This window comes from Girardinichthys multiradiatus, chromosome 15 (genome assembly GCF_021462225.1).
Source record: "Girardinichthys multiradiatus isolate DD_20200921_A chromosome 15, DD_fGirMul_XY1, whole genome shotgun sequence".
In the NCBI taxonomy this organism is placed as follows: Eukaryota; Metazoa; Chordata; class Actinopteri; order Cyprinodontiformes; family Goodeidae; genus Girardinichthys; species Girardinichthys multiradiatus.
In genome coordinates this window covers 4,877,702-4,904,046 of record NC_061808.1, presented here as the reverse complement: position 1 = coordinate 4,904,046, position 26,345 = coordinate 4,877,702, and the positions used below count along the sequence as shown (strand labels likewise).

At 38.1% G+C, this 26,345-nt stretch overlaps 1 protein-coding gene across 1 annotated transcript in view; it reads right to left on the bottom strand.

The window, feature by feature from the left end:
- Window positions 1-212: 212 nt before the first annotated feature.
- Window positions 213-26,345, bottom strand: part of clvs2 (clavesin 2) — a 52,768-nt gene continuing 26,635 nt past the window's right edge. The window contains exons 3-5 of the mRNA XM_047387290.1: window positions 13,029-13,139; window positions 12,191-12,423; window positions 213-7,529 (exon numbers count right to left, since the gene is read on the bottom strand). Coding sequence (XP_047243246.1) covers window positions 7,436-7,529; window positions 12,191-12,423; window positions 13,029-13,139 — 438 coding nt within the window. The 3' untranslated portion in view covers window positions 213-7,435. The remainder of the gene's footprint in view (window positions 7,530-12,190; window positions 12,424-13,028; window positions 13,140-26,345) is intronic.

The window sequence follows — 26,345 nt, the reverse complement described above, 5'->3', positions numbered from 1 at the left end:
TTTTGGGGTTATGCAAATCTGTGTTTTTTGAGCCTGTTAAGGAAAGCTTTACAAACAAAAGATTTTTAATTTCTGAACTGTGTTTTTATTTTAATGAGAAAACTTACAAATTAAGGAGTGAGATGAATGTGATTTTATCGAAGAGTCCCAATATTTACAGCAGTAGTTCTTATGTCAAATATTAAAAAGAAACAAAATCTCAAACAACAGCGTGAGAAAATCTGCATGTCCATATTTATTTTGATCATTTTACATTTCAGCAAATTGGCTTTGAGGACATTTACACAAAGAACACCTGCTAATTTGACAGTTTTTGCTTCTAGAATACATTGGCTTTCCATTATAACTTCACAATTTTGCTGTAGTGTGGTCTTACTACTGATCCCACTGAAACTATACAATCAAAAAACAGTGGGAAAGGAATAAGTGAGTAAACTCAAAATGATGCATTCATTTTTTTTTCTCTAAGAAATTAAAAAAAGATCATTCGGTGTCATCAGCGCACATTTACTTAATGATTAGAAACAATACATTGGATTCTCAGTGGAACAAGTGGCTTTGGCTGAGACATTATCGGCACAATTCAAAGTCAGTGAGAATTAAACTTCCTACAAGACTGTAGATTCTTACAAAACAAATGTTGAATACTGTATAACAAGAGTGATTTAGTGCTGAAAAACTGAGTAAAGACTGATTAATATCTTCATGGGAGCATTTTATTAAGCAGGCTTTGTACAGTGTGTTGTCACTGCTGACAGCTTTAAATCATGAAAAAAGATGTTTAAATCAGTGTAAAGTTATTAAACTTAGGTGTATGAAAGCTAAGAACATTTATCGTAGCTCACTGAAAACGCACGTATAATTTGATGGGGACTTAACATGAAATCCTTGAACCAAGTGAAACTTCAGTGCTATGTCTTGTCCTGTGATTTGGATGTTTTCTTTACTGTGTATAAAAGAGGAAAAACAAGCGTAGTTTCATAAACAAATAAGCTGCAAAACTACATCAGTTGCCATCATGGAGGTTGTAAAAATCATGTGTTTGTGTAAACAATGATGGTTTTTGATATGCAGCATAAGGGCAGTCTCCCAGGGTGGCATTAGAAAAGAAAAATATCTAACTCATCTGTCTGTTGTGTCTTGAATATGCGCTCTATTGCTTTGATGCATGTGCAGTCAAAGACGGGTTGATGCTTCCCTGCTTGCCACAGAGAAAAGGGAGACTATTTTACATGCTTTGTGTAATACTGCAATGCTGCCCCAAAATTTAATTTAAATGTATTGGAGCTGTTTTTTGTAGGGATTTCCCAGCTCTCTAAGGCAAACACACATCTCGTCTGCACAACCTGGCCAATTGATTGTGATTCTGAAATGGGCCGGAAAAATGTGAAATTCTACTTCTGCAATATAAGGTTAATTTGCTTAAGCATTTTTAAAAAAAAATTTCAAGTGTGACTTTAAATGTCAAGAGCGCTGTATCTTTTCATGAGTACGCAATTTGTTTTGTAAGGGAGAACAAACTGTGCTGCACATTGTCTTTTGAAATGATTGAAAACAAATACCATGATTACAAAAAGTAGCTTTTAAAGACTGTTGTTAGCTTTTTATATGTACTGTACTCGGAAAAAGAAAGAAATTGTTTGGGAGATATACATAAAGAGCTGTGAACCTCCAGGATGGCTTCTTGGGTGGTTTTCAGACTTTTGCCCATTGTGTCAACTAGGGTTTAATATTCTGTTCTAAACATCATGAAGAAAGACAGAACATCAATGTAGAAAAACATTCAAAATGCTGAATTTCTTAAGCATAAAACTTATTTCAGACTGGTTACATTTCAAAAAGCTCACATCTGATATTTGTATAATAAACATTAGCAATTTTAATAAAATACTGACAAAATAAACATAAAAGAAATGCTGAATGTTTGTTGAAGCATTACCAGAAAAAGAATATTTGTTGTAAAATTAAATATTTTCACCTGTGTGTCATTCTCTATTTCCATTTCCTAAATAATTTCACAAGAAACAACCTGTGAAATTCACTTTCAACATTTCAAACTTTAAAACCGTCAATGGAGTGGCAGGATGCTCTGAGTTTAATGGAGTATTTTCAAGCAGTATACATGTTTATTTCATGTAAACGTTTAATCCCAACAACTGGAAGCATCTACAGTAACTGTGTGTGTGTGTCCCTGTTCATGTGTGTCCTCCTGTATCTCTGATCCTGTAACTGCTCTTTGTCATTTCTTTAATAACCTTAAAAAATACATCTAAGGTGTTTGTTGATGCGCAGAAAATAACATCTAAGCACCTGTTTTCTTCTGTAAAAGGATTGTTACAGTTTCTTGGATGGATTCACATTTTGTCCCTAATTTGTGGTTTGGATTCATTTTAAGTAGCACAATTCAAATTCATTTAGATTTTTTTTGCAAACAAAAGCTCACATACAAAATCTTAAGCTTAAAAGTGAAGGTTTGTGTGACCTATAGACTAATATTTAATATTTACAAACAAATATGGTTATTGTCAAGTGGAACATGAAAACATTTGGCAAACTTTTGTTGGTACTGATTTAAAGATGCAACCTCAATTTTAGTTTTTACATTGTTGGTATAAGCAAACTGACGAGCTGCACAGTGGAGCAGCTGTTAGCACTATTTACTTGCAGAAAGAATATGGATCCAAATCCCGGCCTGGGGTCTTTCTGCTTGGAGTTTTTTATGTTCTCCCCATGCATGTGGTTTTCTCTGGGCGAAAGATTGGAATGAAGCATCAAGACCTGCAGCGTGAACGTAGACACAATTGTTCCTAGGACTGAGTGCGTGTGTCTCTGTGTGATGGACTGGCGACGAGAGCAGGATGTACCCCACCTCTTACCCAATGACTGTTGGAGATATGCACCAGCCCTTCTGTGATACTGCAAGGATATAGATGATGGATCGAGCACTCTGAAGTCCGTTGTCTATTCTTTGCTGCAGCTGACTCCAAGTAAATGGCAACAAACAGCAACAATGTTCCTCTCTTTAAGCCAGAATATATTTGGTAGGGTCATTAAATAGGGGACTCGGGTGTCTGATAATTTATTACTTGTTTATTTTCACAGAAAACGTGACTGAAAAAACTGGTGTAATATGTGTTAACTGTGCAAGTCTATATTCAGTGGTTTAATTGTACCCATTTAAACTGAAACGTTTCCTCAATTTTATTTCAAAGCTCTAAATGTAAATAGCTTAATGTTTACCCAATTTAGAGAAGGGATTTGTGTTCTTTATAGAAACTTTTTAACCCAAACATATACTTTGATTATGTCCAGGTTAAACTAAAAGGTCAATTTGAAAATATCAGCTGGATTTTTTAAAAGTATGCATGTCCCAATCAGTTTCAAAGCATCAGGGTTAAGGTCCATATCAAATAATTTTCTAATGATCAGTATCAGTATCTGCCTAAACTCCCGATACCTGGTGTTAGTGTGCTTTCTGTTAATCTATGTCAGGCGCACCTCAGTGAGCCAGGCAGCAACATTTTGCATCACTAGTTTTTTTTTAAATGACTGCCCTATTTCACGAGCACAGCTTGCAAACTTTATTATAGCCCACGTACATTGTGTTGCTGATTTAACTTATCTGGTTTACCCTTTACAATGATGCTTGCAATGAAAGCAAGACTGCATAGGCTGGGGTATTTGCCTTTTTTACAGTAAGTCAAGGTCAATTTGAAAAGCCTTTTCTTGACAGATCTAAATAAGATTTTGGAAAAAGATCTGATACTTATTTAGGCCGACTGTTAATCTGTTTTCTGCAAACAAGTAAGATGCTACAATAGTTTTTTTTTAAATAACCCATTACTTGCTCAAACAGACCAGGCAACAAATTATAACCTGACATTTGTGGAACTTACTCATACTAATATTGAAGATTTCTGCAACTAATTGATCAAATATATAAAAAAAGGTTAAAATGTTCTAAAAATTTGAGACACTAAAAAAACATTTAAAGAGAGGAGGATTAGCTTGTGTATTCATTGTGATATATGTGCCAACAGACTTTTTTTGCAGGAATTGCAGGAGACTTCAGAGTCAAATATTTTGCCTTTTTAAACAGCTTGTTCCTCAGGGGGACAAACTGATTATATATTCAGTGAATGAAAAGTAGGACCATCAGTGTGGCTGATTATCATCTCTGTTACTATGACTTAAAACCAGATAAGAAACCACACGCTGCTCTAAGTGGGGTTGACATGTCATGCACGCTGGTGTGATAGTTTAACATTCCAGCTGTCTGTTCTGGTTGCAGCCGGCCACCTGATGCTTCCTGCCTGGCGGCTCTTCTGTGATTTGCTCAGCTGCACGTTTGCCAGCCTGACTCTGCTTTGCAGCTCAACGGAGAGGCAATTTTTCCAGCCTGCTCTCAACATTCACCCGTCGAAGCTTTGCACTTCATACGCCTGTGGTGAATCGCTGATGTGGAAAAACTGTAACAGCCATTTATCAAACACCATCAGATGGGGCCAGTTTCATTTGAATAAACTCTAAAGGAATGTCTGAGTATTTTAAAAGCAAGGCGAAGTAGATGGGACAACTTTGTCATGTAAAGCTTCTATCTTATCTATGGAGTGGCAATTTAACTAATAATCCCACTAATTATAACATCTGTGTTCTAAATATAAATTGTAACCTAAACTCTAAGTACTTTAACATCTTTATACAGAAAATAAATGTCCAAACTGTTTGGAATATGTTAAAATTTTCCTCTCATTGTGGTTGCAAAACTAACAAAAGAATGCTCTATGAGATAAATAATTTATTACTGTGTGTATCTATTACCTACATTTACTAATAAAAGACACATTATTGCAGTATAGAATGTCTGCAGGTCTGCAAAGGACCTCAAGGTGAGTTTTTGTCAACAACAATAAATTTTAACCAGATTTTAAACTGGGAAGTGTTCCATGGTAGGTACCTCATTGAAATATGATCAGTGGTGCTGCTCCAAGTAACTGATGCTGCTTCAGACACAATGCTTCTAACTGGCTTGGAAAGCTGGGATCAGCTGGTATATTTACCAGCTTAAACTAATGCAGGAGTTGAATCACTGCAATTAGTAATAAACTGAGACATGTAAACATTTTGTAGCCATTCTCACTCTCAACTTGCCAAATACAAAAGCTTAGTCGTAATCATCTAGCAATAATTCTTGATTCGACAGGATTTTCTAATAGACTAAGCTCCAATTACATTGTCAGAAATAGATGCATAAAGACCAGGGATAATGGGGTAATGCAGAAAATAGAAAATAAGACTGAGTTTGCATTATTAGTTTTGGCAGTGGTTAACAAGGCTGTAAATATATAGTTGCATGATCTGGAATAAAGTTATCCTAATATTGACAGTGCTGCATTAGCTTCAATGAACAAATTTATTGCTATGTGGATAAAAACCAGTTGAGATTTCTGCGACAGCACATCAGATCAAACAAATAGAAGATCTGGTAAATCTAACTAAATCAAACCTAAAACCTACGACGGCCCAACACAAGTCTGAATAACATGTTGATTTAACCGATTACTCTGGTCAAATGTTTACGTGTGCTAGAAGAAGGGCCAATATGAAGGGTCATTAAGAGGAAAACTATCATAAATCCCACCTGAAACTGGTGTGAAAAACAAACAACCTGGGCCAGAAACACAAAAGTTCAAAGGTTATTCAGTATTGGTTTCATAACCTAGTCAACTTGACAAGGTCTGATGAATATAGCATCCAAACTCTTCTTATGTCTGTCTGACCTTCAATTTTTCAATCACATTTTCAAAGTTAGGCAACATTATCTTCTATTCAACAAACATTTGCGGGGACATTTGTATAACAACAAAGAATAGATCTGTTCTGGGAAATATCAACAGTTATGGAATATCCTGGTCTCTTTAAAAAAAAACTTTACTTTAAACTAATTTTAAGGGCTGTAACAGGCAGTAACCATTTGTACAAAAACATTCTGTTAAAATGTCCCTGCAATGCTTTTGTTGTAAAAAAATCTAAAGTGTTAGTTTGGTGTCCTGGCCTAGTGTTGTTATAAGAGAAGTTGAGAGTGAGAACTTGTTGATATATTTGTACCATAAAGCCCTAAATCAGCAGAAAATCCCAGAACCAAACACAGGAATAAAAAAAAAAATGAGTTCATATTAAATTCTTAAAAGTGGAATCTAACCTGATGTTGGTTTAACAGTTTAAGAACATTTTAGCAGAAGCGAAGATTGATTGCAAATTTTAAACTGAAAATGCTAAATACATATTTAGCTGCATCAGAAACATGAGCCAAAATAAATGCAAATATCCTATTACTGCATTATGTACATGTGATTTCCTGCAGAAGCAAAATATATGGTGCACTCTGTAACATCTACTCCTATAAATATTACAAGCTGTAAAAGTATTTACCCTGAAGTGATAAGTGAAACTGCTGCTACTCTGTGATAATCTTTGATGGGTTTTTCTGGATGAACAATATCACTGAAAAGCCCAATCTTACAACACAAAATGTGCCACAAAGCAAAAGAAATTTTGCTTTTATAAAATTATATTTAGCTCTGTTGTGTGGCTACCCATTAGATTCTGAAAATACAACTTCTGTCCAACAAACACATGAGGATGTGAGCCTGCAGCTCTGTAGGTTCCCTAGTGGTGGAGGAGAGAACTGCTTTTTGTGACATCTGGGTCCAATGGAGAGAAAATGGGTAAACTGGGAAAAAAGCACATGACTTATAGAGCCAACTCTGACCGTAAAGGGAGGTTTGCTTTTCCAAAAGATAACTGGCAAGAGACAAAAATTTTAGACATTGTCATTGGAAAGATACCAAATCTTCTTACAAGTAAACAGCCGAGGTCCCACTCCCCACGCTTAAAACCAGTGCCTGTTTGCCAGTTTAGATTGAAAAGGATGAAGAGACCCATTCCATTTGGTTTTCTGAGCCCTCCTTCTTGCCCATATAGAGATATAAAAAAGACTGCTGCTTATAAGAGCTGTGGCCTGAAGCTCTCTGAAATATGCTTTGCAGTTTCTACACATCCGTCCTCATCTTGAAATGCTCTGCAACACATTCAGGCTCCTCTACAGCTTTGCTTGGTCTAAAGATGGGCATTCCCTCCTCCATTATGGATTGTTTAAAGACTTCATATTTACAGTTTCTGGAATTGGCACTTGACATGTGACTACATAAATAAATATACTGTATAGAGGACCATCAGAAGCTCGTCGGTTTCCCTTCAGTTTCCGGAAATGTCCCTGCTGTCATCTGCTTTACATGAAGTTCCAACAACAGCAGCTGCATTTTTTTGAAGGGACATCTTTTTGCAGGATGTGTGTTGTTTCTAGTATGTGCACAGGTATGTATTTAGGAATTGAAATTTTGACTTATTTCTTGTCCTGCACAATTATGTGGGTTTAGTCCAATGAAAGCAGCGGCTGCATGTTGTCTTCTTCGCGCTTCACTTTGTCCGGTCTCTTCAGGACTCCTGGTTCCACCACCGACTGAGACCTACAAGAACAAAGATTGCTACATAGTCACAATTTAAATAAAAATTGGTTACAATTTAATGTTCTTACAAATAAAAAACTGAAAAGTGTGCCATGCATTTGTACTTAACCTGAAAAGCTAATCTAAAAAGAAGACTTCACTTAGATTAAAATAATTACGCCAAGTTTGATTATATGCAAACTACATTGAATAAATCAGAAAACATAATTACATAAAAAGTACTCATACAAATGACCTTTTTAGCTCCGCCAGCCAAAGGACACTCACAGGTGTTTACAGCCTGACTTCTGAATGAAGGATCCTGACGTAACGGTACACAAAGTCTGTATAGATAATGTGTCTATCTGGTGACTAAACTGGGGGTGTGGCCAGGTTTAGGAGCTGTCCCACCCATCGTTGGTGTCTAGCGACTGGTTCTGCGCTCTTGACACATAAAGCTGTCATTGGATCTCCATCAGATGGTCAGGTCCATCCCCTGTTGCCCCAGCAACAACTTCTATAGATAATCTTCTGCTTATCTGCTGCACAGTCATGCTTTTTCCAGTTACTCTGACTGTAGAAGAACTACCTGTGTTTATTCATCCTTATACACTCTTAAAAGATATAGTTCTGTAGAAGTTAACCTTCAATGCAACAAATAGGAAATAGGAAAATGCCTGTGCGACATTAGTTAAGCACCTAGGTGTTAACCTGAGGTCACATAAGCAGAAAAAAGTGTTCTAGTCAGACGTGACAACAACTTTTTAGTTAAGATGCAACACCCTATATTTGCTGAAAAACGAACTCAAAGAATGATTATGAAGCTGGTCTGGATTGATGGAAAAATGATTCGAGATAAATATAGGTCTGTCTTGGAAGAAAACGTTTTAGGCGCAGCAAATTACTTTAGACTGTGATGTAGGTTTAACGTCCAGCAGGACAACAACCATAAACATTCAGCCAGAGCTACTACGGAGGGGTTTAGATCAAAGCATATTCATGTAGGAGAATGGCCCAGTCAAATTCTGGATGTAAAATTTATTCTGAATTTATGTAAAAACTTAATAATGTATGTGAATATGCTGAGTTTGTAACATTTTGCTAGGAATAAAGGGGAAACTCTTTGTTCTCCAGATGTCTAAAGGCTGGTAGAGACCTAGCCAAAATGACTGCAGTTATAATTGCAGCAAAAAATGGTTCTACAAAGTAATGAATAAAACATGGGGTGAATGCAAGTGCATGCCACACTTTTAAGATATTTATGATACATATTTGGAAAACCATTAAACCTTTTCATAATTATGTACTACTTTGTATTGATTTATCATACAAAAATCTTCATTTATTTAATGCAATTAGAAATCGTCATTTTGTAACAACAGATTACAAATCAAGTTTTATTTAATTAACACTTTAGATGTTTCCAAAAAGATTAAACAAAAATGTGAATGAATGAATGAATGAATGGGATATTATTCAAAAGTTTTTCAGCCAAAATAATCCACAAGGAACATGTAGAAATTCTACTATAATAATGTGTTGTATGTATATATGTATGTATGTATTTATGTATGTATGTATGCTGAAAGGATACCACCCCAAAATAAAAAATAAAAACAGAAGAAAATAAATAAATATGAAGCTAAATCCATTTGTGTCTAAATCAAAACATTAATAAATTAGAGAAAGTGATGCAAAAAGTTTTAAGGACAAACTCCACTATATTTGTTTGTTATTTAAGTAGATTTGTCCTGCATGGGTTCCTACATGACTGCTTGTGTTACATGTAGACATTATTTCCAAATGTTTCGAGAGATGGACTTTAACTATGAACTGTTTGTTATACGTTGTAAACAACAATTATAAGATTTACATCCATGTCTGAATTTGAAGCTGCAGAGAACTGGGGTATAAAGTAAAGTGTTTTTAACAATGCAGACAAATTATCTGAAGATTAATTATCTGATAATTAATTACTGACTAATGATTCAACAATAAATGGCACCACTGTGAAGCCCTGCAATGACAGTTTGTCATCTCAGCTCGGGCTTGTTTATCTTCTATATCATGAACACATTTGAGTGAAAGAGTCGCATTATGTGTTGTGGGGAAAGGATGATTTACTGTCACAGTAAATTAAGTTGTATGGTGGCCAGTAGCCGGGAATATCTACTCTGCCAGTAACATTCTGGGGATCGACATGCCTCCGGCGTGTACATACTCACCATCCTTGTGAAAGTTTGTGTTTTGGTGAAGAAAACATTTTTAAAACAATTACCAAGGTAAAATATTTTTTTAATTTCTGCAGGAACTTCACCAAGCAACCCAATATGTTACTTTTTGCATGTATTCGGCACACTATCCATCTTATTTCTTCATTTGATTCATGAAGATTACACTACATACATCTAGAGGCACACAAGCTAGCACTTTCAAGTACTTTGCTGTGATTTTTGGGTCTTGTCACAGTTATCATCGCTTCAGTCACAAAAACATGTGCAGAAGTGATTTAGAGAGAAATTTTTCTCATGAAGTGAACTGTAGGTCCTGACACATTACCTGACGTAAAGATCAACTATTCCTTCTGTTACATTTCTATCATCATTTTTAGAAAGTCAGCCATGCAGGACGTCACTTTTATCTTGTATTTTTCCATATCTTCACCCTCAGCTTTCAGCAGACAGTTTTTTTTCTTTTTTGTGCAAAAAGACTTTTAAATACAATGGTATTTATTCTACATGTAATTAATATACATATAAATAAATAAATTACAAATAATTAATGGCTTTACACACCTGCCCCTCTGTCTTTAGTGTATTTGTTTACTAAGTTCTCAAAGGGCAAAGGTTTTTTTTAAAACAAAAGGATAAATATCATCTTAAAAGTAGTAAATTAATTGTGCGACCAGTGAAAAAATCCATTAAAATCTCTTGGTAAATCTAAAATTGTAACAATGACTTCTTGATGTTTTTATTTCTAAATTAATTTGTTTTGCCATTAAATGCAGAAACATCTAATCTTCACTCCATTTCAATAAGGTTAATGTTTCATTTACGTCTACATATTTTTTATTTTTTTAAGGTAAAATAATTTGAAAATTATTTTTAAAATTATTGTTGTGTTTTTTATTACTTGCATTTTCTGTAAAACCCTTGAAGATTAGTCTGGTCATGCAAAATAGGTAAAATAAATATTGCATAAAGTGTTGTAACCAGTTGCTGCCTATAAACTGTGTCTGACTAGATGAGGACAGCACAAACAAAATCCACAAATTACTTACTATCCTATGTAATTTAGAACAATCTGATCAGCCTGAAGATGCGGCACCGTTCAACAGCGCCACATATTGAGGCTGATAACTGTCAAGGTTCTTCGCCAAGATGTCTCAGAGAAATTCAAAGCTAGTTTAAAGAAGACATATGCTTTTAAATCCTTCCTTTTCGCACCTAAATCATTCAGCTATGGTCTATATAAAGTGGAACATCAATGCTTTACTCTGAACTCCTTGTTATTGCAGCTCTACCGGCCCCTCTTTTACCCCTATTCTGAGATGCAATTCGTTTTGGTGCCGTCTCTTCAAATACTGTTGAGGCACTTCACATCCTGCCCCCCCTCCAGGTCAAAGGGTGTTCCACTCCACCCAGTTCTGCCATTTTTGTAGTTTCATAACAAAGATGCAATTATCTAGCAGCACAGAAACAAAACAAAAACGGCAAAAACAATGCAAAACTGTTGTAATGTAATAATACTAATCAGAACACACTGTACGGTTCTGTCCTCAAGGAGCTAAAAGCAGCATACAGTGCTAACATAAGCAGAAGGCACAACGCTACTGCTATCAAAGCAATGGCCAGGATGTAATATTAACAATAAATTAATGTCTAAAATAAAGTTTGTCGTCTATTTAGCATTATTTGCAGCTTACCGCTTTGCTGTGTTAGTCGTTTCCATAGACAGAAGGAACTGACCCCTTAATCAAAGACTTTCAGCAAATCCTTCTTGATACTGGCGGAAAATGCTGAAGAACTCATCTTTGAAGTGTTTTGCGCAGACGAAGAGGAATTTCCCCACAGATGTGGGTACATATCCATGAAAAATAAAATGTTACCAGACACTTTGAATAGGGTTCTGATGCTGGGGGAAGGTGTAATGAACTCTGTTGGTTAATACACCCATCAACCGAACAGTTAGACTCCTCCACTTGCAGCTTCAGGATACTTGAGCTTGTACTACAAAATCCTAGTGACAAATAAAAATGGTGGATTTGCCAAATTGGTTAGTCGAAACTCCATGACCTTGTTTAACAGTTCCGGAACAAATACTGTGACATCGAAGTTCAAAAAACGTAACAGACAATGGAGAAAACTGAATACATTGAAAAATTTGACCCAGACAGAATATAAAGTTATCTACGCAGCACCAGGAGAGACTCAATTGAACTTTTCTGCACTCCTCTAGACTCCAGGTACACAACAAAATATATTTAAGGGCTACAAAAGTGGATTTTGCATGATGTCTCCTTTATATACTCCCAATAAAACTGAGTTTGAAAGCCAGATTACCATTAAGTTAAATTTATCCCACAAGCTGTGAAAGTTTCGGTAATAAACCCGAAATCCATTTTGTTAACTAGTAAACCATCAAGACAGAAACAGTGGACGTGTTTAATGAATAAATCTGACCTCTTCATGGTTTTTGGGGACATAGTCTTCTCCAGGTCTCTCTCCAGGTCCTGTACTGACAGGGTGTAGGACTCTGGGCAGTAATCCGTCTCCTCATCGTAAGCGTGGTCCAGCAGCGTACGCGCCCATGTCCCCATATCATACGGCGGCATCATCCCACCCAGCTCTGATGGCAAGATTTCTGGGTGGATGAGCAGGTGAAGACTGTTCAGGTTGTTACCGTGCATGAAGATCTGCAAATAGGAAAGAAACGCAGAATTTCCACCATGGCACAGGTGTCAAACTCCAGTCTTCAAGGGCCCGTGTCCTACATCTTTTAGATGTTTCTCTGCTTCAGCACATCCGAATCAAATAATTATGTCATCAGTAGGACTCTGGAGAACTTGGCTATATGCTGAGGTGGCCAATGTGTTGGGATCAGGAACACATCTAAAAGCCGCAGGATACCGTCCCTCAGGGACTGGAAATTGACACCTCTGGCATTGTGCTAACACAGACCTGTATTCACCAGAGTGGAAAACTGTCAAAACTCTTACAGTAATTATGATCAGTTAATTGTGTGCATCTGGTTAGCAGCACCTGGCTTCTATCCCCCCTTCTATGGATGTACCAGGGGTGTCCATAAGTTTATCCAAAAGCTTTTCCATTCATTTGTCTTTTGCTTGATAAATAAGGATATGTGGGTTTTGTTGTGTATTTAGGAACAGACTCTCTATGTCCTGATACTAACACCCTAGAATTGAAACAGAGTTCACTTTTATTTTAAAATAACTGTTAGTAATGGTCAATTTAGTTGATCTTTTCCCCACTCTTTAAAATATTAACCTGTTTAGCTTACCCTTTTCCTGGTTTTGTCTTTGAGAAAGGGTCGAATGACAGTGTAGAGGGCATGGATGTACCAGGGCTGGTTCACAAAGTGGATCCCTCCAAATCTTGCAGGAAAACTGTCCTGAAGCAGAAAAAGACAACAAAATGTTGAAGGCTTGGGCTAATTCTGTTTACTATATATGCATCCAACTGGTAAATTTATCAGACAGCATGAGATAAATTTCCAATGTTTTGCTGATGATACTCAGCTAGAAATATCCATAAATTCTGATCAGTCCAGTTAGGTAGACTACAAATATGTCTTGAAATTTTCAGTTTTTAGATTAAGTCAAGTCAGAAGTTTCATGTTGTTCTTTAAAAAAGAAACCATTTACACTGCCACTTAATCTGAAAGGCATACAATTGGCATTGATAATAAAATAAAGTACCTTCGTGTTTTTTTTGACAAGTCAATTATATCCCATATTCAACAGGTTTCTAGGATTTCCTTCTTTCACCTCCAGAATATTGAGGTGACGGGTCAGACAAAGAGCGGTTCAAGAACCCCTCATGACGACTACAAAATCGAGGCACGTGACATCGCCCGGTACGGCGGAGCCTGGGTCCCACCCTGGAGCCAGGCCTGGGGTCGGCACTCGTCAGAGAGCGCCTGGTGGCTGGGTTGCTCCTCGCGGGACTCGGCCGGGCCAAGTCCGAATGAGAGTCGCGAGACCATCCCCCAGTGGGCCCACCACCTGCAGGGGGAACCATGAGGGAACGGTGCAAAGAGGATTGGGCGGCGGACGAAGGCGGAGACCTCGGCGGCCCGATCCCCGGATGCTTAGGCTGGCTCTCGGGACGTGGAATGTCACCTCGCTGGGGGGGAAGGAGCCTGAGCTTGTGCGGGAGGTCGAGAGATATTGACTAGAAATAGTCGGGCTCGCCTCCACGCACAGCGTGGGCTCTGGAACCCATCTCCTCGAGAGGGGCTGGACTCTCTTCTACTCTGGAGTGGCCCACGGTGAGAGGCGGCGGGCTGGGGTGGGTTTGCTTGTTGCCCCCCAGCTCAGCCGTCTAGTGTTGGGGTTTACCCCAGTGGATGAGAGGGTCGCATCCCTGCGCCTTTGGGTTGGGGAGAGGTCTCTGACTATCATTTCAGCCCATGGGCCGAGTGGTAGTGCGGAGTACCCGGCCTTCTTGGCGTCCCTGTCGGGGGTGTTGGATGGTGCCCCTCCCGGGGACTCCATTATTCTGCTGGGGGACTTCAACGCCCACGTGGGAAACGACAGTGACACCTGGAGAGGTGTGATCGAGAGGAATGGCCTCCCCGATCTGAATCCGAGCGGTGTTTAGTTATTGGACTTCTGTGCTAGTCACGGATTGTCCATAATGAACACCATGTTCAAACATAAGGATGTCCATCAGTGCACTTGACATGAGGATACCCTAGGCAGGAGGTCAATGATCGACTTTGTTGTCGTATCATCAGACCTTCGGCCGCATGTTTTGGACACTTGGGTGAAGAGAGGGGCTGAGCTGTCCACTGATCACCACCTGGCGGTGAGTTGGATCCGCTGGAGGAGGAGAAAGCCGGACAGACTTGGCAGGCCCAAGCGCATACTGAGGGTCTGCTGGGAACGTCTGGTGGACCCCTTGGCCAGGGATGTATTCTACTCTTACCTCCAGGAGAGCTTTGACCAGATTCCGAGGGATGTTGGAGACATAGAGTCTGAGTGTTCTCTGCATTGATTGTCGATGCTGCCGCCCATAGCTGCAGCCGTAAGTTCTGCGGTGCCTGTCGCGGCGGCAATCCCCGAACCCTGTGGTGGACACCGGCAGTAAGGGACGTTGTGAAGCTGAAGAAGGAGTCCTATCGGCTGTGGTTGGCTTGTGGGACTCCTGAGGCGGCTGACGGGTACCGTTGGGCCAAGCGTGCCACGGCCCGGGCGGTGGCAGAGGCAAAAACTCGGACATGGGAGGAGTTCGGTGAGGCCATGGAGAAGGACTACCGGTTGACCCCGAAACGATTCTGGCAAACCGTCCAGCGCCTCAGAAGGGGAAAGCAGTGCTTCGCCAACACTGTTTACAGTGGGGGTGGGGAGCTGCTGACGTCGACTGGGGACATTATCAGGCGGTGGAAGGAGTACTTCGAGGATCTCCTCGATCCTGCCATCACGCATTCCCTGGTGGAAACAGAGGCTGGGGACTCGGGGTTGGACTCTTTCATTACCCGGGCTGAAGTCACCGAGGTGGTTAAAAAGCTCCGTGGTGGCAGGGCTTCGGGGTTGGATGAGATCCGCCATGAGTATCTCAAGTCTTTGGATGTTGTGGGGCTGTCATGGTTGATACGCCTCTTCAACATTGCGTGGCGGACGGGGACAGTGCCTTTGGATTGGCAGACTGGGGTGGTGGTCCCCCTTCTTAAGAAGGGTGACCGGAGGGTGTGTTCCAACTACAGGGGATCACACTCCTCAGCCTCCCTGGTAAGGCCTACGCCAGGGTATTGGAGAGGAGAGTCCGGCCGATAGTCAAACCCCGGCTTCAGGAGGAGCAGTGTGGTTTTCGTCCCGGCCGTGGAACACTGGACCAGCTCTATACGCTCTACAGGGTGCTCGAGGGTTATATTCTTGATAGTTTTGATTTTGATAGGTGAAGTCTGTATACTGTCTTATACTGAATAAGGGAAAGTCTTGCACATGATGATGAGGTGCGAATGTTTATGAAGAAACTGTATATACACAAGCACGGTCACAGTCAGACCCACAGGTGTTTAGACTCAGTTTTTTGGTAACAATGCTGTTATTATACATGTTTCTGCAGGTGTAGAAGCAAGCAGGGTGTTATCTTGTAATCTCTTCATCATTCTTTCTCTCCTCCATTCTTTTCTCCTTCTCTCCCTTTTTCTTTTTTGCCTCACCTCTCTCTCTTTCATATTTCTTATTTTTTCCTTTCCAAGCAGTTTCTAACAAAGTTTCCTTTATAAATATCAAGCAAAGCATTAAAGTAAATATATATATATATATATATATATATATATATATTTAACTTTATATCTATATATACCTATATATATATAGAATATATATATCTATATATAGATATATAGATATATATATATGGATTTTGAAGAAAACTATCTGTTTCTATTTTTATATTTTAAAATTGGAATGTCTAATATTATTTATAATGTTGGGACCACAGCCATCAAGATGCAGTACAGACCTTTCTTGAACTTTCAAAATAAATTGCATTTAACCTACTTCTGGCACAGCCAGGGAAAGGGGTAACAGCGGACTTCCCATGATGCCACTGGCCGTATTATATCCCACCTTTCCAAGGAATCGATCTCTTCCACGCCGGTGACGACCGGGACTGGAGGGACACAGCGCGCTAATGTCTCTTTGCTGGCAAACCGACATAACTCTTCAACTGGATCCAAGAGTGTCATACGATCACTGATCATATGCAAAGTTAAGTACGAATGAATTACTGTCTGTGCATCCGGTAGATTCATTCATGAACGGGGTGATTAAGGTACAAGCGTTGCTTGACTTTCTCTCTGAGATCTACAGAAAGCAAACTGTGTCCAGAGAATTCCATGCAGAGACCTTGTCTCTACGATGGCAAGTGGAGCAGTTTCCCGATCTGAAAGGAGGACAACGGCACTGCATCACCATGGTTACGGCAGTTAACGTGCAGTGTGGTCAGCGGACAGAGCGAGCCGCCCAGCCACTGCTCCGGAGGTTAGCTGGAAGCTAACCCTTTGTTCACAGAGCTTTCTTCAAACTTCGTCGTTGCCTGGACACTTCTCCTCAGCACGGTTCACATACGAGGTTAGGGGTTTGGGCAGAGAGAGAGAAGGATTCAGGATAAAATGATCTAAACATTTTTCATTTTATGAATTTTGGTTTTGTTTGTGTTGAACTCAGCTATCTTGGTGCTAGCAGGCTATCTACTCAGCACGTGCTCAGTTTTGTGTTCTGTGTATTTAAAGTTAAGACAAACTTTATTTAAAGGGTGATTTTAAACACAGAATATTGATCATAACGCGCCATCCGCGCTTATGCATTTTAACATTTTATGGTATTTTAAGTGTGTGTTTGATTCTGGTGCTAAGCTATACGTTTCTTTTGCTAGCTTTAACTGCTAACAGCTAAGAACACGTGCTTGCATACGTAAACTCACTTCTCCAGAAAGATTCGGCTCTTTAATAAAATATTTTATTAAATATTTTACTATTTCCTTAACAATATTTCTTTAAATATTATTTTAATAAATAAAGGCAGCTAATGAGACACCGTTGAGAATTAGTCATCCAGAAGGTTGGTTTTATTCAGCAGATCATTCTTTAAACATTAATTTGATAAAATAATATTTTATCTGATCTTGCATTGTAAATGGTTGTCTAAAGGTGTACCAATTATTGTCTAAGATAGTTCAAAGACTAACTTAACTTCACTTCCAGATTCTTCAAGATAATCCTTGGTTCTCAAACATAAACATTGCATGGTAATGTTGCATCACTCTTTTGGTCACGGTTTCAATCATCTTTAATCAACTTGTTCATATTGTACATAGCCCATTAGTCTTACTTATTATTTAATTCTGCTTGGTAGTTTAGTTGGATTGTTTTAGCATAGTGAAGAGTTTGTTGATTGAAATATGTTTGACTTTGAGTTGACTTATTTTTGTTCATAAATTCTGATTTTGAGAAAATCAGAATTCATTCCAGTTTTGCTGTTCAATGATGTCAGAGCTTGGTTCACCCTTTTATACCATGGCCTTACTGGGCTGGTATTCACAGGACAACCCTTAACTGACCAAAATATTATTTGATAACATATTAAAATATTAATATTAAATAATATATTCATAATCATAGTCACAACAATAACCTTCTCAATAATCAGTAGAGACATCTTCATTGGCATCACAGCAGTCAGACCCTTCTTAATAATTGCTGACAAGTTTTTAGCATTTTTCCTTTGACATTTTGAAAACTTATTTTTAGTGATGAGCTTTATGTCTTCAAGTACGTTTCTACTTAATTTTTGGCTATATATAATATTCAAGACAAGTAATAAAAGTATACACACTGTTTATAGTTTGGGGGGAAAAGACTCCTCCATACATATGATGCATTTAATAAACCAGCTGTGGAGAAATTCAGGAGGGAAAACGTAAGAAGGTTTTAGTTTACACAACATTCATAAAGTTATCTCTCACTGTCCTATGAGGAGGAAAATCTCAATGTCAAATGAAATCTTAAAATTACTTATATTAGGGAATCTTGTTTTATCAACCAGGCAATGAGCCGGTCTAAATCACAAGGATTTAAATTCGTCCTATAAAGAAAAACATTGAGATCCTGTTAACATAAAATTACCTCTGAGTTTCTTGTCAGTTTTCATTAGATTACTTTTGCAAATGGCCTCTAATTGCATATTAAGTAGGAAATGGTCCAGGCTATTTTAGAGGCACCGCAGCACAAGTCCCAAGGGAAATGAGCCCATGTTCACTTAGGTTGGCGTGCAGCATCTGAGTCCAGTGCAGCAGTGTTTCCTAGAAGGCTGGACACAATTATTAGAATTACAGTCCACTGCTTATGCGTCTGAGTCATAATTTGGCTGTGGTCCAATAGTACAGTGAGATTACATCCTGACTGAAGTGCTCGATGATGAAAATTGTTTTGAGCAGACTTTAATCCAAACAAAAGTGGGACAAAAATATTTTGGCACTGTGTGGGAGAGAAGGAGAAGGTAAACAGGCCTGAGGTCAGCTCAGGAATGTGCATTAGGGTTTTAACAAAATTAATTATCATGGTGGATGTTGCAGCAAATGTTTCTGCATCAGGAGCCGTTATCGATGAAAAGCACGCAAAAAGTCTTGGGCCAATGTAAGATACAGCATTTGTACATATTTTACATTAATACAGGCTTATTTATTCAAAATTCTACAAAAGGTAATGGATGTTTTTCTTTAAATGTTATAAGCCTTCAACCATATTAAGTAGGTAATGTTGTATGATAACAGTTGCCTTGTAAATATAGATTATTTGCATATTTTGTATTTGCATGATTATACTGGTGCATCTTCAATGAATTTATGCTGAATAAAAAAAAAAAAACATTAATTTATTTCTTAACTTATGATCCTAAACTGAAATGTCACAATACAAACAACTGAAGACTTTGATGAAGAAGACAAAAAAATGTGAAGCATTATAATTACAAAATCTGATTGTTTGAAAAGAAACAGGTGAGTAGATGACAAGTCAAAAGCAGCAGGTGAAATTGTGCACAATCTGTGCAACTGCAGATATCTGCTGGCGATTACAGATGAAGGTTAGCCTACAACCAGCAACTACTAGACTTAACATGAATCCAGCAATCCAAAAAAAACCCAAAAAACAACCAAAGCAGCATCAAAATCATGACGTGGAAATCTCAAACAAAACAGAAGCTGGACAAACAAAGTGCTGTACATCAAGAGACCCAGTCTGACCTAACTGGGGGAATTTTAGAGAAAACAAAACTGAAAGGTATACAAATTACAAACAGAAAAAATATTTTCGGGCAGTATCAGAATATCATATTGACTTTCACTTCTGCAGACAATTCATGAAAAGCTCTCAAAACTGAACTAATGCTGCATCTAAGAGGCATGTATTATTTAAATAAATGTCATGACTCACCTCTCTTTCCAACTCTGCAGTAATTCTGCTTTTCTTGGAGGTAGGATTATAAAAACTTAAAAAGCTTTTAGTGCCATTACCCAATTCTCATTTTTGAGAGTTAATATTTTAATTTCCTACTGAGCATAATTTTTGTTTCTCTTGCAAAGAATGTTGTGAGGTCATGGACCTTAAAATGTGTAATTGCAGCTCAGTTGCTCAGGAAGCTAACAGTTAGCACTACATAAGAGCTGAACATTTAAAAACAAGCTCCAGTTAATGCATAACTCCTGATTTCAGTATATATAACGAATAGGAACTGTATACTTTATAATCTAATTCCTTTTCATGTTTAAGATGTAATTTTCACCTGTATGTCCCCACAGGATTTAAATGTTATTTTCTTTGCTTTCACAGTTAATCTACACATGGATAAGATGCATTTTTCCTTTCACATGTGAAAAATGTTTTTAATTTAAATATAAAGACTACATTTGGAAGTCTCTGGGCTCCTTTGTGGCTAAACCTTTGGCCTGCCCTTTGCCTGGCAGACATTTTCACTTTGACGAAGGGACCTGCTGCATTATGCATGAACACCTGAAAATGGAATATTAGCTGCGAGGCTCCTGACTAGAGGATCAAGAGTATGAGCAACAGCTTAATGACCGACATACTTTCATGCAAGTGATGTCTGAAGGAAAGAAAAGAGGCTGGATTTGCCAACATCCATAGTGAAGACACTTTTCTGACCCGAAGAACTGAATAATGAGAAGCTTATGCCAATACGTCTAGAATAAATGAAATCAGGTTTTGATTGGAAATAAATGAATTATTAGTCATGTCAGCAAATTTTTATTGATAAAAATGTGTTTTATTCATTTCACTCATAGTCTACATACCTGCCTGCAGTTATTTCCTGCATACATTATTATCACAGGTTCATAATGAAAAGTCAGGCTAATGGTCTGCAAACCAAGCTAAAGGCTTTCAGAAAATATAGGATTGCAATGCAACATTTCACACTCAAAGATCCCAAAGCAGAGCAAATATATTTGAGATGCTTGTGATGTATATGGATGAGTGTGAATTCATAAACATTCACTTAGATTGCACTGTTGAATACTCCTTTAAATGTCTCTGCCTCAATAAGACTGGCCAAAGATTTATTTTTTAGTAAAATGCCCTGAGATGCGTTGTAAATTAGCACCATGTAAATGAACTGAATTGAATTGAAGTTTGGCATAAGTAATGCTGGGGAACATGTGGAAGATGGTACTCTGGTAAGATGAGACAAAAAAAAACTAACATTCTTGGGCACATGTAAAATGTATGAAGGAATATAACAATGCACATCACCCTGAACACACCATTCCTAGAGAAAAACATGATGGTGGTAGCATAATGCTAAGCCCGTTTCCTTCAGCAGGAACAGGGAAGCTGCTCAGAGTTGATGCGAAGATGGATGGAGGTAAATAGAGAGCATTTATGGAAGAAAACCTGTTAGAGGCTGCAAAAGACATAAAACTGGGCTTTAGAGGTTCAACTTCCATGAGGTCAAGGACTCTAAACATACAGTCAGAGCTACCCAGATGGTTTAGATCAAAGCATATTCATGTTAAAATGGCCCAATCAAAGTCCATACCTAAATCCATTTAGGAATCTGTAGACTTGAAAATGATCTTAAGAGACTCTCTACGCCCTGTTTGACTGAGAGTGAGATCATTTGCAAACAAGGAGCAACAAATTCAATATCTAGGAGTAGAGACATAAATACAAAAGACTTGCAGCTGGAATTGCAACAAAAGGTGGTTCTACTGTACTGACTCAATGGGGCTAAATGCAAAGGCACACCACACCTTTCAGATTTTTATTTGTAACTTCCCTTCTACTTCACAACTGGTGTAGAGAGTTGGTTTACTGTATGAAACCCATTAACTTACACAAATGTTTAAGGATGTAAAATGGCGAAACTTTCATGGCATATGAACACTTTTGCAAGGCACTGTAGACAGCCAGATCACTATTAGAGCTCCTAAAGTGGCTTTTTTAGATTGTATTTCACTTGTATCACCCTGCTGGTGAGTGTCATGACAGGAAAGCTCAAACTACAATAAGTAAAATCAAAATATGTTCCTGTCAGAAAACACAATAAAACACAAGTAAAAAACAGAAAAAACTACCACTACAAAATATAAATAAAATCAATAAAACAAAAATGATAAACATTGACAACATGAATCTTTCTTTGTTTTTTTCTGAGAAGAATTCTTATAGTTGTTCTTATTCCCGATGGGGTTAAAATCTACATTTTGCAGCTGAACTATTAGACAAATAAGAAGCTTAAACATTTAGTAAGAAAGAGCTGCCAATTCTAGAGACCACCGAGTCAGAATCGTTTCAACGTTTTCTTTGACGTCGACCCGCTGCGAGGCAAAAGTCGATTCTAAGGAAATGAGAATGTGGGGAGGATTTATTTTTGGATTCCTGCTGCAGGTCACTGCCCAGGGGGGGTCACACTTTCAGAAAAAAGATGCTGAAGAGACATAAAAATGGTAGATGGAGGGGAGACTGTTTACAACTGGACAGTATGTTGATCCAATCCTTTTCACTGCAGCATTTATGTATTCTGATGCTGACTCATCTCCATCCTCCTCCACCTCAGAGCCTGTGGCTTCACTAACAAAGATAAACACATTAGAAATGATTTGCTCCACAAAGCGTGACTTGGTTTTAAAGAAATGGACCTACCCACTTTCTGCTTCATGACAAAAGCACTCTGACAGATTTGCCCCCAAATCTGACCCCAGGCCACAACCTGTTGTAAAATCTGCTAATCTTACAGACGTCACTCTTTTCTTTCAGCAGTAATTACAGTAATGATTTTCATTGTCTTGTACACCATAATAGAATGGATTACCCATAAACATTTTTTTTGCTGCAGTAGTTTCACTTCTTTATGAATTTGACCAGGTAATGACAAAAACAGAAGCTAAAGATGGTTTCTTAGTGACAGGTAGAGCTAAAATTGATTGCTAATTTTCTGAGATGATGCAACCTTGTCCAATGTGCTGCTTCTCATATTTGCATGAATGAAATTAAAAGCCAGTAAATAGAGATATGCTTTAAGTGAGACTGTTGGAAACTGTTTAACATGCAGCAGCAGATTGTGATTGAACCAGTAAGCACTGGTGCTAAACATTCCTGGGGAACAAATTGACATGGGTTGAGATCATTGTTTTTTATATTTAGTTTTGCACTTTGAGTGTTTTAGGTCAGGTTCTGCTTCTATGACAGTATTGTTCCTAGTTTATGTGTCTCTCAATCCCAGTAGTTTTCCCTTCAGTTCCCTCTCAGTTGCAGCCCACCAGTAATCACCCAACAAGCTCTCATTCTGCATGTCTGCAACATTTTTCACAGACTTTGGTCCATATTGACAAGAGGGTGCTATGCATTCACTGCAGATTTGTTTGCTTCACATCCATGATGGAACTCAGCCATTCCATCACATCCCTCTGAGACTGTGGGAATAATAGAGTACTGTGAACTCACTGTCATGTTCAGGTTTGTTTGATATTATTTGAGCTCTGTGACATGGTGCATTATCCTGCTGGAAGTAACCATTAGGAGATGGGTACTCTGTGGTTATAAAGGGTGGATATGATCATTAACATTACTCAGTTAGGCTCTGGCATTTAAAAAAATACTCAGTTGGTACTGATGAATCCAGTGTTTGCCAAGAAAACACCCCCTATACCATTACACCACCACCTCCAGCAACTGTTGACACAAGGCAGGATGGGTCTATGGTGTTGGGACCACAGCCATGGATTTCAACATTAAAACTCCGGTACAAACTTTTCTGGAACTTTCAAAATAAAGTGCATTAACCTTCTTCCGGCACAGCCAGGAAACGGGATAGCTGCGGATTTCCTGTGACGTCACTGTCCAAATAAAAGCACAGCTCTTGTTACATCCTGCCTCTTCCACACGGCCTCCAGAGGGACCGGATAGGGGGGAACAGCGCGCTAATGTCTCTTTGCTGGCAAAAAGACATAAACTCTTCAAACTGGATCCAAGGGTGTCATAAGATCATTGATCATATGCAAAGTTAAGTATGAGTGAAGCACTGTTTGTGTACCTGGTGATTTCATTCATAAAGAGGGGAAATTAAGGTATAAGCATTGCTTTACTTTGTCTCTGAGGCCTGCAGAAGCAAATCTCCTGCAGAGACGCTGTCTCTACAAGCCGAGTCTGAAAGGACGACAACAGGAGCCGCATCACCATGGTTACGGTAATGTGCAGTTGGTTGGCGGACACAACGAGCCGTCTTTCACCCACAGCTACGGAGGTTAGCTCCGTTTGGTGACTGTGGACGTTTCTTCAAACTTCGTCGTCGCCCAGACAACTCCTCAACACATTTACACGAGGTTTGGTGTTTGGGCAGAATAATAGAGAAAGATTTAGATTGAAATGATCTAAACGTTTTTCATTTTATGAAGTTTGGTTTTGTTTGTGTGTCTTTAAAGTTAAAACAAACTTTATTTAAAGAGTGATTTTAAACACAGAAGATCGGCCATAACGTGCCCATGCATTTTAACCCTTTTATTAACGATATTTTAAAGGTGTGTGTTTGATTCTTATGCTAAGCTATCAGCTTCTTTTGTTAGATTTCAAGCTAGTAAATAATAGTCCCTTAACATTATTTTACTAAATCTGATAACTAAGTAAACACCATTAAGCCCAATTTCTCCAGAAAGATTTGTCTCTTTTCCAAAATACTCAATAATATTTCTTCAAATATTATTTTAATAAATAAAGGCAGTTAATTAGACACCGTTGAGAATTAGTCATCCAGGAGGTTGGTTTTATTCAGCAGATCATTATTTAAAACATTATTTTATTAAAATAATATTTAATCTGATCTTGCATTGTGAATGGTTGTCTAAAGGTTGCTGATTATTTTCTAAGTTAGTTCCAAAACTAACTTAACTTCATTTCCAGATTCTTCAAGATAATCCTTGGTTCTCAAACATAAACATTGCATGGTAATGTTGCATCACTCTTTTAGTCATAATTTCAACCGTCTTTAATCAACTTGTTTATATTGTACATAGTCCATTAATCTTCGTTATTCTTTAATTCTGCTTGGTAGTTTAGTTGGATTGTTTTAGCATAGTAAAGAGTTTGTTGATTAAAATATGTTTGACTTTGAGTTAACTTACTTTTGTTAATAAATTCTTGTATTTTAAGAAATTGTGTGAATTCATTCCATGTGTGCAGAGATTTGCTGTTCAATAATGTCAGAGCTTGTCTCACACCTTTTCTATTTTGTCCTAATACCATCGCCTTACTGGGCTGGTATTCACAGGACAACCCTTAACCCACAGAGATATTATTTTATAACACAATATTTAATATTAAAATATTAATATTAAATATAAAATAATATTCTCAGATTCATAATCACAACAATGGTTTCATATTATTTATGCATAATACTGACTGGGCTATTTGAATGTTGCAGCTAAAATTTAGACTCATTAGACCAGACAACATTGTTCCAATCTATTATTGTTCAAATTTGGTGACCTTGTGCAAATTGTTGACTGAAAGAGGTCACACCCAGTGCTCAAACCAATCTGTCCATTCTCCTCTGACTTCTGACATAAGCAGAAACTTATTTTTTTGGACCATTATCTGTAGACCACAGAGATAGTTGTGTGTAAAAATCCCTGTAGATCAGCAGTTTGTGAAGCATTCAGTCCAGCCCGTTTGGAAGCAACAACCGTGCCACAATCAAAGTTCCTAAATTCCCCTTCTTCTCATTCTGAAGCTTCAGGAAGTTGTTTTCACCATATCAAGTATCCTCCGTGCATCGAGTTGCTGCCATGTGATTAGCTGATTTGCTCACGGTGTTTACAAGCAACTGTACAAGTGTACCTAATGAAGTCACCAAGAAGTGTATACTGGGTGTTTTTATGATTGGATTTTCACGTTAACAATGAGATGTACCCATGTAGTTTTCTGATTCCATGGCTTCATTGTTTGGGTAGAAGTGTACATTTCCCCACAAGCAGTCCGTTTTGAAGCCACAGTAGTTCTAAAAATGTATGATTCTTTTGAAATGCTAACCACTGAGAGCTTCAGAGTCAGCAGGCTTCTTTGATTGGATGTAATTAAGTTTGGATTGAGGCCCAGCAGGTTGGCAAACGTTCAGTCATCAGAAATAAATAAACATGCTATGATTGAGGGAGCCTTGTTGGTATAAGTGAGGCAAGTACAAGCAGAAATCTAGGAGGCAAATCTTAGAAGAATTAAAATTTCTTTAAATACTGTTTATGTATCAATTATTTTAATTTCACAAAGTGAAAAACAATGAATCAATGTCTCTATAATCTGAGGTAAGGTGTTTTTTTTTTTGCTTGCAACTTTATAATTTAAGTTTCCAAACACATCAAGCAGCTGAGTACTGAATTGCTGATTTGTACCAGCGGGATGTGGTACCAGGCAAGCCGTTAACTTCAGCATCAATGTTGATAGAAAGGATCTGCAAGTGTTTTCACAGCTTGGTTTTACTTTAAAAAGCTGTTGCAGAACGAAGATGTTACAGCCTAATCACAGAAATGATCAATTTTCCTTATTTTCTTTTACAAAAGAGTCGTCATTGGTTATGCT